The 14,522-nt window shown below is 36.8% G+C and overlaps 1 protein-coding gene across 1 annotated transcript in view; it reads right to left on the bottom strand.

Annotated features, from left to right (window-relative positions):
* DPH5 (diphthamide biosynthesis 5) overlaps nucleotides 1-14,522 on the bottom strand; it is a 37,860-nt gene that overhangs the window by 17,466 nt on the left and 5,872 nt on the right. Inside the window, exons 3-4 of the mRNA XM_047727253.1 lie at nucleotides 12,342-12,466; nucleotides 3,835-3,943 (exon numbers count right to left, since the gene is read on the bottom strand). Of these exons, the coding sequence (XP_047583209.1) occupies nucleotides 3,835-3,943; nucleotides 12,342-12,466 (234 nt within the window). The remainder of the gene's footprint in view (nucleotides 1-3,834; nucleotides 3,944-12,341; nucleotides 12,467-14,522) is intronic.

The following is a 14,522-nucleotide window of genomic DNA, read 5'->3' as shown; positions in this document are numbered from 1 at the left end:
AAACAATATTGTTGAATATATGGATCACTATTCCTCTTAATGATGTCTAACTTGGTAGTCACTAATATACATTCCATTTAACAAGGAAAATTTTCATAGGAATATGGGGTTTGCAATAAAAAATTCTATTTTACGGCATGCCTATAACAATGCGTATCAATTGGTTTTGTGTGTTTAGAAGTGTTAGTTTATGCAACTACTTACCTTCATTAATACTGATTATAAGGCATCTTTTGCTAGTTTAATAAACTATAAAATGAATGAAAAATACTCAACAGTAAATTCTGAGCTCTCTATGCTGCTTTAGAAAACAACAGTAAGAATTCAGAAGGGCTAACAAATTGATAAATTTAATTCAGAAAGGCTAACAAATTGATAAGTTTTTTTAAAAAGCTGTATCAATTTCCAGGTTAGGAATTTCAAAACTACTACTCTTTAACCTAATATAAAAATATTGCAGGGCGCCTGGATGCCTCAGCCGGTTAGGCATCTGGCTTCAGTTCAAGTCATGATCTCAAGAGTCCTGGAATCGAGCCCTGCATTGGGATCCCTGCTCAGTGGGGAGTCTGCTTCTCCCTCTTCCTCTGCACCCCCTCACCCCTGTTCATGCTCACTCTCTCTCCGTCTCAAATAAATAAATAAAATCTTTAAAAAAAAAAAGGTTGCAGGGGCGCCTGGGTGGCTCAGTGGGTTAAAGCCTCTCTGCCTTTGGCTCAGGTCATGATCCCAGGGTCCTGGGATCGAGCCCCGCATCGGGCTCTCTGCTTGGCCAGGAGCCTGCTTCCTCCTCTCTCTCTCTGCCTGCCTCTGCCTACTTGTGATCTCTGTCTGTCAAATAAATAAATAAAATTTAAAAAAATAAATAAATAAAAAATAAAAATAAAAAAATGTTGCAAAGCATGTACTGTTTAGGTCTGTCAGAGCACCCAAAATAGCACTTCTGTTCAATAACTTGATGGCTGTTTTCCCAATAACTCATGGGAAAGTGTTCACAGAGATGACAGAATGTCTTTCGAAAGTGGTGCCCACTTCCCTTTTAAAAAATTGAGAAAGAGAACATGGCAAGGTAATATATTCTACATTTAGCAAGTGTATTTCTGGGAACTACAGTCTACTTTTCCAGTTCTGCCATGCTAAAAAAAAAATACGGTTATTTAACTTTCTAAGAAATTTTTTATCTGGCTAGGTTGGTGGTTCTCAAAGTGGGTACCTATACTAGCAGCTTCAGCATCACCCGAGAATTTGCTAGCAATGCAAATTCTCAAGCTACCATCCCAGATCTACTATATCTGAAAATTTGAGGGGAAGGCCAGCCATCTCTTTTATAAACTCTCTAAGTAATTCTAATGAATACTAAAATCTGAGAACCACTGATGTAGGTTCTTGTTTTTTTTTTTTTTAAGAATTTTTTTTTTTTTTTTAATTTGACAGATCACAAGTAGGCAGAGGCAGGCAGAGAGAGACAGAAGGAGGCAGGCTCCCTGCTGAGCAGAGAGCCCGACGCGGGACTCGATCCCAGGACCCTGAGATCATGACCTGAGCCGAAGGCAGAGGCTTTAACCACTGAGCCACCCAGGCGTCCCTAGGTTCTTGTTTTTCCCATGAATGCTGATCCAAATACTGAAGAGAAAAAGAGCAGCCATTATAAGGAAGGGGACTTTGCCAAAGTTTATGTATTATGCTGGGTATCTATACATTTGTTTTAAAAATTTAAAAGTGCCATGAATATCGTGATTGTATTTTAATGCCTTTTATCTTAGAAGACTGTGTAAAAGGTATCAATAATTACCTCTTTCTCCTGGAATATAAATAACTTGGGTGGCACAAAAAATATACCTTCATAGCAATTTCATCAGATACATAAGAAAGAACCTAAAAAGGTACTTCCTGTTTTTCACATAAGTAGTAAGTCATTTTCATACCCAGATTAGAGAATAGAACCCAGATGGGGAAACAATGCTTTGTGGCTGCCTAGAAAAATCCTATATGAGACGGACAGAAAGCTAAATTTTTTTTTTTGAAGATTTTATTTATTAATTTGACAGAGAGAGAGATTGCAAATAGGCAGAGCAGCAGGCGGGGGGTGGGATAGGGTGGGGTGGGAGCAGGCTCCCTGCTGAGCAGAGAGCCCGATGCGGGGCTCAATCCCAGGACCCTGAGATCATGAACTGAGCTGAAGGCTCAGTGGGTTAAGCCACCCAGATGCCCAGAAAGCTAAATTTAAAAAAAAAAAAAAAAAAATGTACCATGTGGATAGGATCTTAAGGGCTTATATGGAGACTGCCAATTCTCACAGTATACTTCCTCTCAAATACCTTCATCTATTTTAAACATGAGAACAATAACAATGCACCCCTCTACCAGTCTAGAGAATCAGGACAGGTTCACCCTAGTTTAGTTCTTGTCAGTCTGAATGATAGATATACACACGATGAAGACAAGGATCTTTTAAAAAATGTTATGCTTAAAAAGAAGCAAATGCCTCTAAATGATAAGTTATGATAATTTAGACCAAAATATGATGGAAACGGGCTAGGTTAACTTTCCCTACCAGAAATAAAAATAAAACCAATATGAAAAAATATATATAACCCATTAGCTTAAGGATTATTATACACCTTTGTCTATCACAAGATTAATTCATTCCTTTTTTTCCTTTTCCATGGCAACCATCAGTTCTTGAAAAGTACACTGTCTACAGAAAAGAATACTAGACTGAGAATCAAGAAACTCCATTTACTTTCTCCAATACAGAAATGTTCAGAAGGGCTTTAAAGTGTAAAGCAGACTTGGATTGGCAAGGTTTTTTAAAGTATGCATTTTATCAGAAGACAAAAGAGACAGCAAAAATTTTTGCCAATTTCAATGTAATAACTAAGAGCAAGTGATGAATACTAAAAGGTGAATCATTTATACCTTTTCTCTGATTCTTCAGAACCAAAGGCAGTATTTCTGAGATGACTGGCCAGGATGTCAATTAAATTGAGATACTGTTCCTAGGTAATGCAGAAAATACAGAAACCTCTAAAGCTATAGAGACAGCACTGGTGTCCGATGCTAATGTACCTTCTTGCTGTAAATATCTATTTTAAATTATGCATTCCAGGAAGACATATTGAGGAATACCTCATTTCATAGATTCTAGGATGCACATTTTTTTGTATTATGATATATCTGAAATAGGAAGGTGTCCAACAAGCAGTTAAAACCAGTGTTGGCCATGAGCAGTCAGAGTTGTCACAGATCATATATAGACGAACATCAGAACACAAATATCAAACTTGGAAAACGAGTATCAGCAGCTTGGAAGAAAACCCTGGAAACTCTTTCAGCCCCCTGGAATCAAGACTGTTGGATTAAAATTAACCAACTTCACACAGGTGGTTTAAAAGCCTAATATGACTGGCTTTTGGTTCTCCTACAAATTCTTTTAAGAAATGCTGTGTCACAAAGCTGTAGCCGGCACAGAAAATATTATAATACATGCTTCAGAAATGCAGAATAAGTTATTTGGAAGAAATGAAAAGGTTTTAGGAAAACTTAGCCAATTTAATTAAATTTCCCTGTTTTTGTATGCAGAAGTTGGATATAAGATTAAAATTTTTCTGCAGCTAAATTTCAGTGGTCCATTCCAATGAGGAGAAAAAAGATCTAAGTTACAGGAAAATAGTATAAAAAATTCAGTATTAAAAAATTTTGTACCCACTAATGTATTATATAAAATAATAACACCTTAAAATTCATGATATGTAACAAAATCTATCTGCAGTTTATAGTTTTCCAAAACATTTTTGCTAACTACTATTAAAAAAAACACCTTCTTTGTAGTATTACCTGTAAACCACAGCAGCCTACAGCATTCATTATGGAAGCATTGTGAATAACTCGGTAGGAGATTCCCAGTTTTGTTGCTCTCAGAATAAGATCACTGTGTGTGGTAGCCCTGTAGTGAGAAAAGATCAAGTTGGATGAAAGTAACCAACACTGACTTTTTAAGATGGTAAAAGTGTAGTATTTCATGAGTTGTAGTTGATCAAAGGGTTATGGGGGCTGCTTTTCCTCAATTTTTGGGCTTTCTGACAAGAAAAGCGTTAAGTCACCACATGCCCATCATAAAGCTGAACTGCACTTGTTACACTCCTAAAGCAGCCTGGGCAGCTATAGAGAAAGGGAAGTTTCACTTGCTGTTTTGTCCCATTAATACCTGCAAAGACATCTGTGGAATGTAAGCTCAGCAACTGAACTGAGCAGCAATTCTCAAACTTCTTAGTTTTAGGTCCCCTTTAAACTCTTAAAATGACTGCTCTGAGTTCTAAATTATGGCACAATTAGACCTACTCTTTGATTTCTACTCTATTTTGAAGTTTTCTCTTTTGTGTTTTGAAATAAACAAGGCAGATGGTACAGAACATTTCTGTAGCCTGTCATTCTTTGCCTTTATATTAGGGTTCCATCTGATATAATCATAGTTGGACTTTACATCTGTCTACCAGTGATTTTATTTATAACTGTTTTCAGTCTGGTTACTGTATATATAATTAGTGTGTGCGCATGTGTACATGTGTGCGTATCCTGCTGTTGCCTTTCCTTTTTTGAGATAAATCTAATGGTTATAATTAGATAGACTGTGAGGAGAGAGAATATACATTAATATAAATATGGATACTGTGAAATGTAACCGCACATCAATTTAGAACTGCATTATTAAAGGCTTTTCCAAACCTTGATGAAAACTCCAGGCCCTGCTGGGGAAAACAACATTAGCATGTTTGAGAAACTACATACAAACCACCAGAATCTGTCAACTGGTCAATGCATACCAAGTAGGAAGATCAAGGGCTCTCACCCCATGAGGCAGTCAGGAACAGATTAGCAAACGCCCACCAGGGAAGTCTGTTTTTAATCACACATAAAATAAAAACTAGTATGAAAAACAATCATTAATTTGATTTAGAGTAAGCTTTTAAAAAATAATATAAATGCCAGTTATAAAAAATGTTTTTAATATCATCTTCAGACTTTTACTATTTAACATTAAGATTAAGGAAAACTGAATTAGTTACTTGCTGAGTTATCTGAATAGATGAGCAGAAAGAAAACCTGGTTTAAAATTGTATCTCTCTTTATCACAACTTCATTTAAAATGACCAGATGTGGTTGGTGTACTATGGAGATTTAATGACCTGGTGAAGTGATTTGATTTTGTGAAGCTGCCATAAATGTGATTAAGTAAGCCCCTCAGATTTCTGCTATGAAAAACTGGTATTTTATTACCATGATTACCCAAATTATATTGCTTCATGAAAAGAAAAAATTGGTTTGAAACACAGGCTTACACCATTATACTGGGTATTCCTTCTAGTCCGGCTTCATGAAATCGTTTCAGTTATGGTGACTGGAAAAGTACATGTGTGTAAAGACAGACTTACTACTATTTCTGGGCACATGGCTCTAGTCAAAATCGTGTGTATTTCTGTATGTGTGTGTGTATACAGGCCCAGAGTGGAGCTCACTTAAAACTAAACAAACTTTATCTACTAATAACATTAGTTTGTAGATAAAGTATTGCCTTATTTGACAGTGCTACAGCTTATGATCTGAAAATTCACTAGTATTTGCAATAATATGGTGAAAGTGATGTTCTCACAAACCACCAGAAGCACTAAAATTGGTACAGTCCTTTTTTTTTTTTAAAGATTTTGTTCATTTATTTGAGAGACAAATATTATTTTTTTTATTTATTTATTTATTTATTTATTTATTTATTTTTAAGATTTTATTTTTACTTATTTGACAGAGAGATCACAAGCAGGCAGAGAGGCAGGCAGAGAGAGAGGAGGAAGCAGGCTCCCCGCTGAGCAGAGAGCCCGATGCGGGGCTCGATCCCAGGACTCTGAGATCATGACCTGAGCCGAAGGCAGCAGCTTAACCCACTGAGCCACCCAGGCGCCCCTATTATTTTATTTAAAAAAATTTATTTATTTGAGAGACAGAGCAGAGGGAGAGGGACAGAGTCCCTGCTGAGCATGCAGCCCAATGCAGGGCTTGATCCTGGGACCCTGAGATCATGACCTGAGCTGAAGTCAGATGCTTAACCCAGGCACCCTGGTACAGTCCTTTTGAAAAGTAATTAAACAATATATGCTTGAAAATACCCAAATTCAAAACTTCTGATTTTCTGGGTATTATAAACGGATTTTGGAGAAAAAAAAAAATCTAAAATGTGGGGAAGGGAGAATGGAAGGAGGGGGAAAGGATCATATATATTAATCCAAACATGGAAGCTTTACATATATTGGAGAAATAAATGGACTAATAAGTAATAATGTTGACATTTACTGGATTAATTACTAGATGCCAAATAGTGTTCAAATGCATTACATGGGATGGAAACAATCAAATCACCTACGTAAAAGCACAAAGAAGACAAGTGAATAAAGATGTTTTTGCGAATGTGTATGCCATGAAGGAAAAGGTACACAGCATTATGGATAAAAAATTATGTGTTCAGTGATTATAAAACACATATAGTTACAGAGCATTTAAAAAAAATTATTTATTATTTGACAGAAAGAGACACAGCAAGAGAGGGAACACAAGCAGGGGGAGTGGGAGAGGGAGAAGCAGGCTTCCTGCTGAGCAGGGAGCCCAGTGTGGGGCTTGATCCCCGGACCTGAGCTGAAGGCAGATGCTTAACGACTGAGCCACCCAGGTGCCCTGTTACAGAGCATTTTAAAATAAGGAATGGAATTAACAAAATGGAACCATCATTAAAATTTGTTTCATGATGATCCTGTTCAACTATTCTTTATGGGGATAGTAAGCTTAAGACTGTCATCTCTCACATGACTGGGTTGGATCTATCGATGTACTGTTTTTTTTAAAAGTCATTTATATTCTTTATGTGATTAATGTCCACATTTCTATCAATAACCTGGACAAAAGGGAAAAAGAACTACATCAACTGACTTAACTGACTTTCAATTACCTTCTTCAGGAATTTAAGAGTGGATAATGATGATGGTTACACTACTTAATGCCACTGAATCGCACACTTAAAAAGGACTAAAATGGTAAATATTATGCTATATAAACTACAATTTAAGAAATATGAGATAAGGAATTTAAGTAATTTTCTCTTCTTTTTAAAGTTTTTATTTGGATACATGGAAAGGGGCTTAAAAGTAAACAAATAATTTTTTATTGTTATATATAAGGAAGAATTTCAATGCTTTGCTGCATTCTGTATTCTCTTCCTGGTTAATCCATTTAAGACATGCATACAAATCATAATTCCGACCTCAATTAAAATGTACATATTCCCTACCATACCGTCTCCCAAGTCTCCAACAACTGTTTCTCAATAGTAATCCAGTGAGTAAATGAAAAATAATTGTAGGACAATAATTACTACCCAACTCTGAATATAAGATTTTACATGATTAATCAATGACATAGAGCAAATTAATTGTCTAGGAGTTTAAAAAAAAAAAAAGAAAAGAAAGAAAAGGTACTCGCTTCTGAATAAATAATGGAAGATTCATGGAAGAGGTAGTATCTGAACAGGGTCTTAATCTATTTTACTGAGTAGAAACTGGGGAGGATTAGAGTTAACATGTTGTATGGTATACTTGAAAGTTGTTAAGAGAGTAGATCCTAAGATTGCTCATGACAAGAAAAAAAATAGTTTTTTTCTTTCTTTTTTAATTTTATTTATTTGACAGATCACAAGTAGGCAGAGAGTCAGGCAGAGAGAGAGGGGGGGAAGCAGGCTCCCCGCTGAGCAGAGAGCCCAATGTGGGGCTCCATCCCAGGACCCTGGGATCATGACCTGAGCCGAAGGCAGAGGCTTTAACCCACTGAGCCACCCAGGCAACCCTCTTTCTTTTTTTTTTTTTTTTGATGGATGTTATAAGTCATAAACTTACTGAGGTAATCAATGATTTGACGTAAGTCAAATCATTTTGTTGTGTACCTTAAACTTACACAGTGCTGTATGTCAATTAAATCTCAATGAAATTGGGAATAAAATAAACAAACTGGTAAGAAAAGTCTATTTTAAGAAAAAAGTAGAGCAAAGACATGGAGGATGAATATTGCAAAAACATTTATGAAAGGACAAAGAAGTAATCTGGGCTCTAACATATTTTAAAAGAACAGTAGCCAAAGGAGAAAGGAGATAGACTGTTAAAAGATTTAGACCATGGAAAGTCACTTAAGGTTTTGGAGCAGGGTAGTAACATCACTGAGGCACTTCTGGTAGGCCTCAATTCTTCATTTATGTGGAATTCTCCCCTTCCCCCTCCCACCCCGTTGACCTCCTCTACAATTTCCACCTACAGAATTCTACCCATACCCAGCTCAAGCACCAACTCCCCCATAAAGCCACCAATGAAAAACTCCAAACTCTATGCCTTTAAATTTACACTTTTCTATCCTCATCCTTGACCCAACCTTTCAGCAGTGTATCAGAGTTAACCATTCCTTCCTCTCTAAAGTCTTCTCTTTTCTTGACTTCTATGATAACACATTCTCTTGATTTTCTTCCTCCTCTGGCTCTTGACAGACTACAAAATGCAAGTCTCCTAAGGATTGATCACCTTCTCTTCCCTTTGTTCTTTCCTACTGATTTCATTCATTTCTCTGGCTTTAAACACCCTATCTCTCCCTCTCCCCTGATATATACTCATAACTTCAAAAACCACATATCCCGGGTAACGCCTCCCTTGAGCTCTAGCAGCAGATATCAAATTGTCTGCAAGACATCTCAAATTTAAAACATTTCCAGAACCAATTCTTGTCTTCTGCAATTATTTTCCCTACAAGTTTTCACCATTTCAAGAACTGGCACCAACAACTAACTACTCAGTTCCTAAAGCTGGAATTCTGGAAAACTTGCTTCTTTCCTCTTCCTCACCTATTACATTCACACTGGCATTCTTCCTTCTCAACTTTTCCAGTTAGCCTTTTTCTCTCCTCTACCAAAGCCACCCTGCCTCCCTAAAATGCACTCAGTGAAAGCAGTCAGAGTGATCATTTAAGAATGTCAATCAGATTGTGATTTTTTTCCTGCTTAAAATCCTTCAAAGATTGACCAGAGTACTTCATCCTTTTTTTTCTTTTTTTAAGATTTTATTTATTTGCAGAGTACACACACATAAGCAGAAAGAGGGGCAGGCAGAGGGAGAAGCAGGCTTCTCCCTGAGCAAGGAGCCTGATGCAGGACTTGATCTCAAGACCCTGGGGTCATGACCAGAGCCAAAGGCAGACACTTAACCGACAAGAGCCACCTAAGTGTCCCTACCAGAGTACTTCAAACAAAATTCCTACACCCTCCAAGGTCTTACATGATCTGGTCCCCACCTACCTCTTGAACTCCTCACTCCCTCTCCCAGCCCCTCTCCCTGTGCTCTTCCAGATCCTCGAATACAGTCTTGTAGTTCCCTCTGCTTACAGTGCTCTTCCCTTCTGCTATGCTTTTTATTTTTCAGATACCTACTTAAACTACCCCAACAAAAAGGATTTCCCATATGACCCCATAGAAATTAGCCTATTCCTGTTAGTCCTTATTTTTTCCCTTACAGGCCTCCCAAAATTTTAAATTTGTTATTTCCTCTTTGATTGATGTGGACTTCCTCTACTAAACTATAAACCCCATGTTTCATCATCTAACATACATCCAGCACGTCAGAGTTCCTGTTGTGAGATAGATGTTTCAAAGATATTTGTTGAATGGACAATGTCAGTCCAAGATATGCCTGGTCTTCTCTTGTGACCCCCAAGCAAAATATTAAACAACTCTTTCCCTTATTATTTAATTGATATCTACTATATTGTAAAGTAAGCTAGAGATACAAGTGTGAAGGACAGCCTACAAACCTAGAGTAGATGTACACATTTATAAAAAAAAAATACATTGTGATGCAATGTATGAAAACACATGAATGAAGTGTCAGCAGTTAGGAAGAGATATAACTTCTGATCCGGGTAATAAATGACTGCATCACTGAGAATGTGGTATTTGAGTTAGGCTTCAAAAGATGGCTGGACTTCTGACAATCAGATATAGAGCAAAGGGCACTACAGATGAAGGAAAGAGTTTGAACAGATGTATAGAATGAGAAAGCAGATGATCAGGGAAGGAAGCTGGTTGGCATGAGTGTGGGCTTTAGGACAAGAAGGACAGGCAGAAGGGAAGGTTGGACAGTATTTTTCATATCTGGCCAATGGATGGAGTTAGTAACTCTCATTTTGAGCTCAAATAAGATTTCCAAATTGTAGTTTCAAAATACAAATTTAACCACAACATGGGTCTACATTGGGACCAGGCAATATGCTACTGTATTGAACTGGGAATAAAACGATATAAATATTGGGGCTGGAAACTGAGTTAATAATTAGTCATGTCTACATGATGAAGCCTCCATAAAAATCCTTGAACTATGGCATTCAAAGAGCATCTGGGTTGGTGAACACATCTATGTGCCGGGAGGATGGCCCATTTCAACTCTAGGACAGAAGCTCCCATGCTTGGGACTCTTCTCTCTTCATGTACCACTTCATCTGGTTGTTCCTCTATAGCCTTTATCATATCCCTTATTATATAACAAACCAATAATTGTAAGGAAAAAAAAAAGGAAACTCAAAAGCAGTGCTTCTCATACTAGTGAAAAGCTAATACTTTCTAAGTTCTAAATTGTCATGGAAAAATAGTTCTGTAAAATGCAATCAAAATTAGCGATTAGAAAAATAAAATATGGGGCACCTGGGTGGCTCAGTGGATTAAAGCCTTTGCCTTCAGCTCAGGTCATGATCTCAGAGTCCTGGGATCAAGCCCCACATTGGGCTCTCTGCTCAGCAGGGAGCCTGCTTCCCCCTCTCTCTCTGCCTGCCTCTGTGCCTACTTGTGATCTCTCTCTCTGTCAAATAAGTAAATAGAAAATCTTTGGAAAAAAAAAAAAAAAAGGGACTTTGGCCAGAATCCAGTGCAATAAGAAAATCCTAAAAGAGTTTCAAGACGTTTAATATATAGGTTTTTTTCATTACCTTTTACTATTTTGTGGCTTAAAAAAGAAAAGAAAAAAAGCACTCCTGGGTGGCTCAGTGGGTTAAGCATCTGACTTCAACTCAGGTCATGATCCCAGGGTTCTAGGATGGAGCCCCACACTGGGCTGTCTGCTCGGCGGGGAGCCTGCTTCTCCTTCTCCCTCTGCTTGTGCTCTCTCTTTCTTCCTCTCTGTCAAATAAATAAATAAAAATCTTGGGGAAAAAAAAAAAAGGAAAATAGGTACTGCTAATTTGGAGGAAGACTTACTTTTACAGAAAACAATGTCAGAGGCTAAAACTATTTGGACGTTTTAAAATATGTGATTGCACAATGTCATTTGCAACCAAGTATAATAATGAAACACAGGGAGAGGGTGGTGGGGTTATGGACATTGGTGGGGGTGTGTGTGTGCTGTGGCGAGTGCTGTGAAGTGTGTAAACCTGGCGATTCACAGACCTTTACCCCTGGGGCTAAAAATACATTATATGTTTATAAAAAATAAAAAAATTTAAAAAATAATGTAACACAATTTCTGGCACACCACATAGATGTAAATTACTTTTTTTTGACAGACACATGCACATGTAATTCCATTCTTTTGAAAAACATCCTTGGTGGCGAATTCATAGTGATTTAATTGTCCTTATGTTCCTTAAATCTGTGACATAAATCTTGGGTCACCAGCTGGAAACAAAGAACTCCTATGTTTGGCTTGACATTAGAGATTGATGATGCTTAACTAGACAAGTAGAAACCCATCTTTTTAGTAACAGGGAAGAAAAGAGCTCCCAACGGATATAAGAAATTGAAATTTGAAGCTGGACAGATTTTAAATTCAAGGCAAGTGTGACAATACTGCTAAATATGAGGTGATTAAAAAAAAGGGGGGGAAAAAGCCTAAGAAAAAAGTAGAAGATGTTTGTGATTTACCTGCAAAATAAATGGTACGTATGACTCTTGATAATATAATACACTTATTAATAATGATATAGTAAAGTTATTTGATGCCCTAAGGTTATCTTCTAAAAGAACAGCAGGAACAATGATACAAACTTTAAAGAAATGACACTAACTAACCAATGTAAGTGATACATATGATGACATCCTTATCAAGCAGATTTTTTTCATTAAGCTCAAAGATAATTAAAGTTAATGAAATTTTAGAACCTAGATAAACATAGTCCTTTATTAGGACCTGGCAAGTAAAAAGTTTTAAATATAACAGAGTAATTCTTACTGATTTTTTTTTAAAAAAGCAAATAAATTAAAACTCAAAATACCTGCTTTGACTTACCCAAATGGATCACCAACCACAAGGAATGCAACATCACTGATATCGGCATCCTTTAAAATATTATCAGCTTCTTGTTCCACTTCTTCTCTATCAGCAAGAATCAATTTTCTTCCATAAAACTCTTCCTACAGATTTAAGTTCAATATCAAAATGAGACAGCAGGTGACCATTTCAACACATGTACGTACACACACACGCACGCACGCACGCACACTATCAATCTTTGTCTGGGGCTGGTGCAAATCTTGGCAACCATCCAAACACAGATCATTGAATAGGACTCCTCAGTGAGCTAGCACTCTATATCATGTTGCAATTAAACTCTGTCTTTGGGGCTATCTTAATATCCCAAGAGGAGGTAGACCTAACATCTGAGGCTTTCTGCATTTTAAATTTACCTCTAAATTTGAGTCTAATAGATCAGGCAGAACATTGTAGAATGAACAGAGAACAAGCATGCATGAGCTTTATTTCAGAAACAGAATAATACAGAATATGTTAAATATTATAAACATACATGGTAATTTAGGTTTTATTAAATTTTCCATAGGAAAACCTACAGGACCCTGGCTAAAATAAAAGGTAAATTCAATAAGAAAAAACAGAAAATTAAGATTTAGTTACCTACAAAAGCAGCAAACATTGCTATATAATTGCAGGAAAGATTAATTTAAAACTGTCAGATCCTGCTAAAAAGACAGACTTGCAGAGGAAAGAAAAAAAATTCTAATTATAAAGGAAGGCTCTAGGATAAAGTGCTTTGTGAACCAATCCCCTTAAGTTCAACTCTAGAAAATAAACCCAGGAGGCTGACCTTAACTGGAGTGGCAGCATGTAAGTAGAGAGAGTGAACTAGTGTGCTAATGGTCATGTGGTAGTGGTTACAAATGATTATGCAAGGTCATGAATCTTATTAACTGATTTCCTGTGGAGTATTATGTAATTCAAATATAGTAAAAGTGAATGCATAGACAAATACTATTTCTTACATACTGAGAAGTCTGTTTGAGTTATAAGGATTATATCAGATGTCAAACATTACAAGGATTGCTATACTCAATAATACCTGTCAAGCAAAAGAGTAAATAAACAAATGTCTAAGCATTTGAAGATAAAGGTCATAGTACAAACTCTGATAATTATTGCCTAATACTTCACTAGAATCGGTCCCTAAAATGTGAAAAAAGATCCCTTCCCTTTTTCTGCATATCTTCTCAGAGATAATGCTCTAGAAGTTCCCAATGACAATAATGTTTGATGAAAAATATTCTCCTTATTTTCACTTTTACCATGTTATCTTTTCTTAATCATGAATTTGTATATAACTTACTTCAATTTCCTGAGCCCAGAAAACTTATTAGTGGTAGAACATTTATATTCACATATATCTAAGAAGACACATATGATTACTGAAAATTGAAGGAAATGATTATTTTTTCCTGAACAAACATTTAAGATCAAAAGGCACATGCTATTAGCTTAATGCTAGCAGTAATCCTAAATCCTATCCAATATTTTATAAATGATTTAACAAAAAAACCCCACTCTCAAGACTTCTATCATATATCTCTCCATATTTATCACTTATCCTACCTAAGAAACATTTCATCATTTAATTGAAACACATTTATTTAAAAAAAAATTATCCACATATGCACACCTGTGCACACACACCCAAACACTCCAGTATAACCAAATGGCTGATCCTCCTGGGGAGGGGGTAGGTTAAAAAGAAAAGAAAGAGCACAACCAGTAAGAAACCTGGTATTACATTCTTTTTAATTTATCTACCTGGTTATTTATTCATTCACTCACTCGAAGAACATTTCTTTTTTTTTTTTAAGATTTTATTTATTTGACAGACAGAGATCACAAGCAGGCAGAGAGGCAGGCAGAGAGAGGCGGGGAATCAGGCTCTCAGCCGAGCAGAGAGCCTGAGGCAGGGCTCAACCGCAGGACCCTGAGATCATGACCTGAGTCGAAGGCAGAGGCTTTAACCCACTGAGCCACCCAGGCGCCGCATCGAAGAACATTTCTTGTGCACAACCTCCACACCAAATTCTAGGCCTGATGTTGGGAAACAGTGGTGAATAAGACATATGTGTCCCCTGTCCTGTGGCTTATAATGTCTAGTGGGGAGTTACCTACCACATCATTAAGTGCTATAAGAGCATGGAACCT

Source organism: Lutra lutra, chromosome 4 (assembly GCF_902655055.1).
Source record: "Lutra lutra chromosome 4, mLutLut1.2, whole genome shotgun sequence".
NCBI classification, from domain to species: Eukaryota; Metazoa; Chordata; class Mammalia; order Carnivora; family Mustelidae; genus Lutra; species Lutra lutra.
Note: the sequence above shows the minus strand (reverse complement) of the source record. Positions and strands in the feature narration are given on the sequence as shown.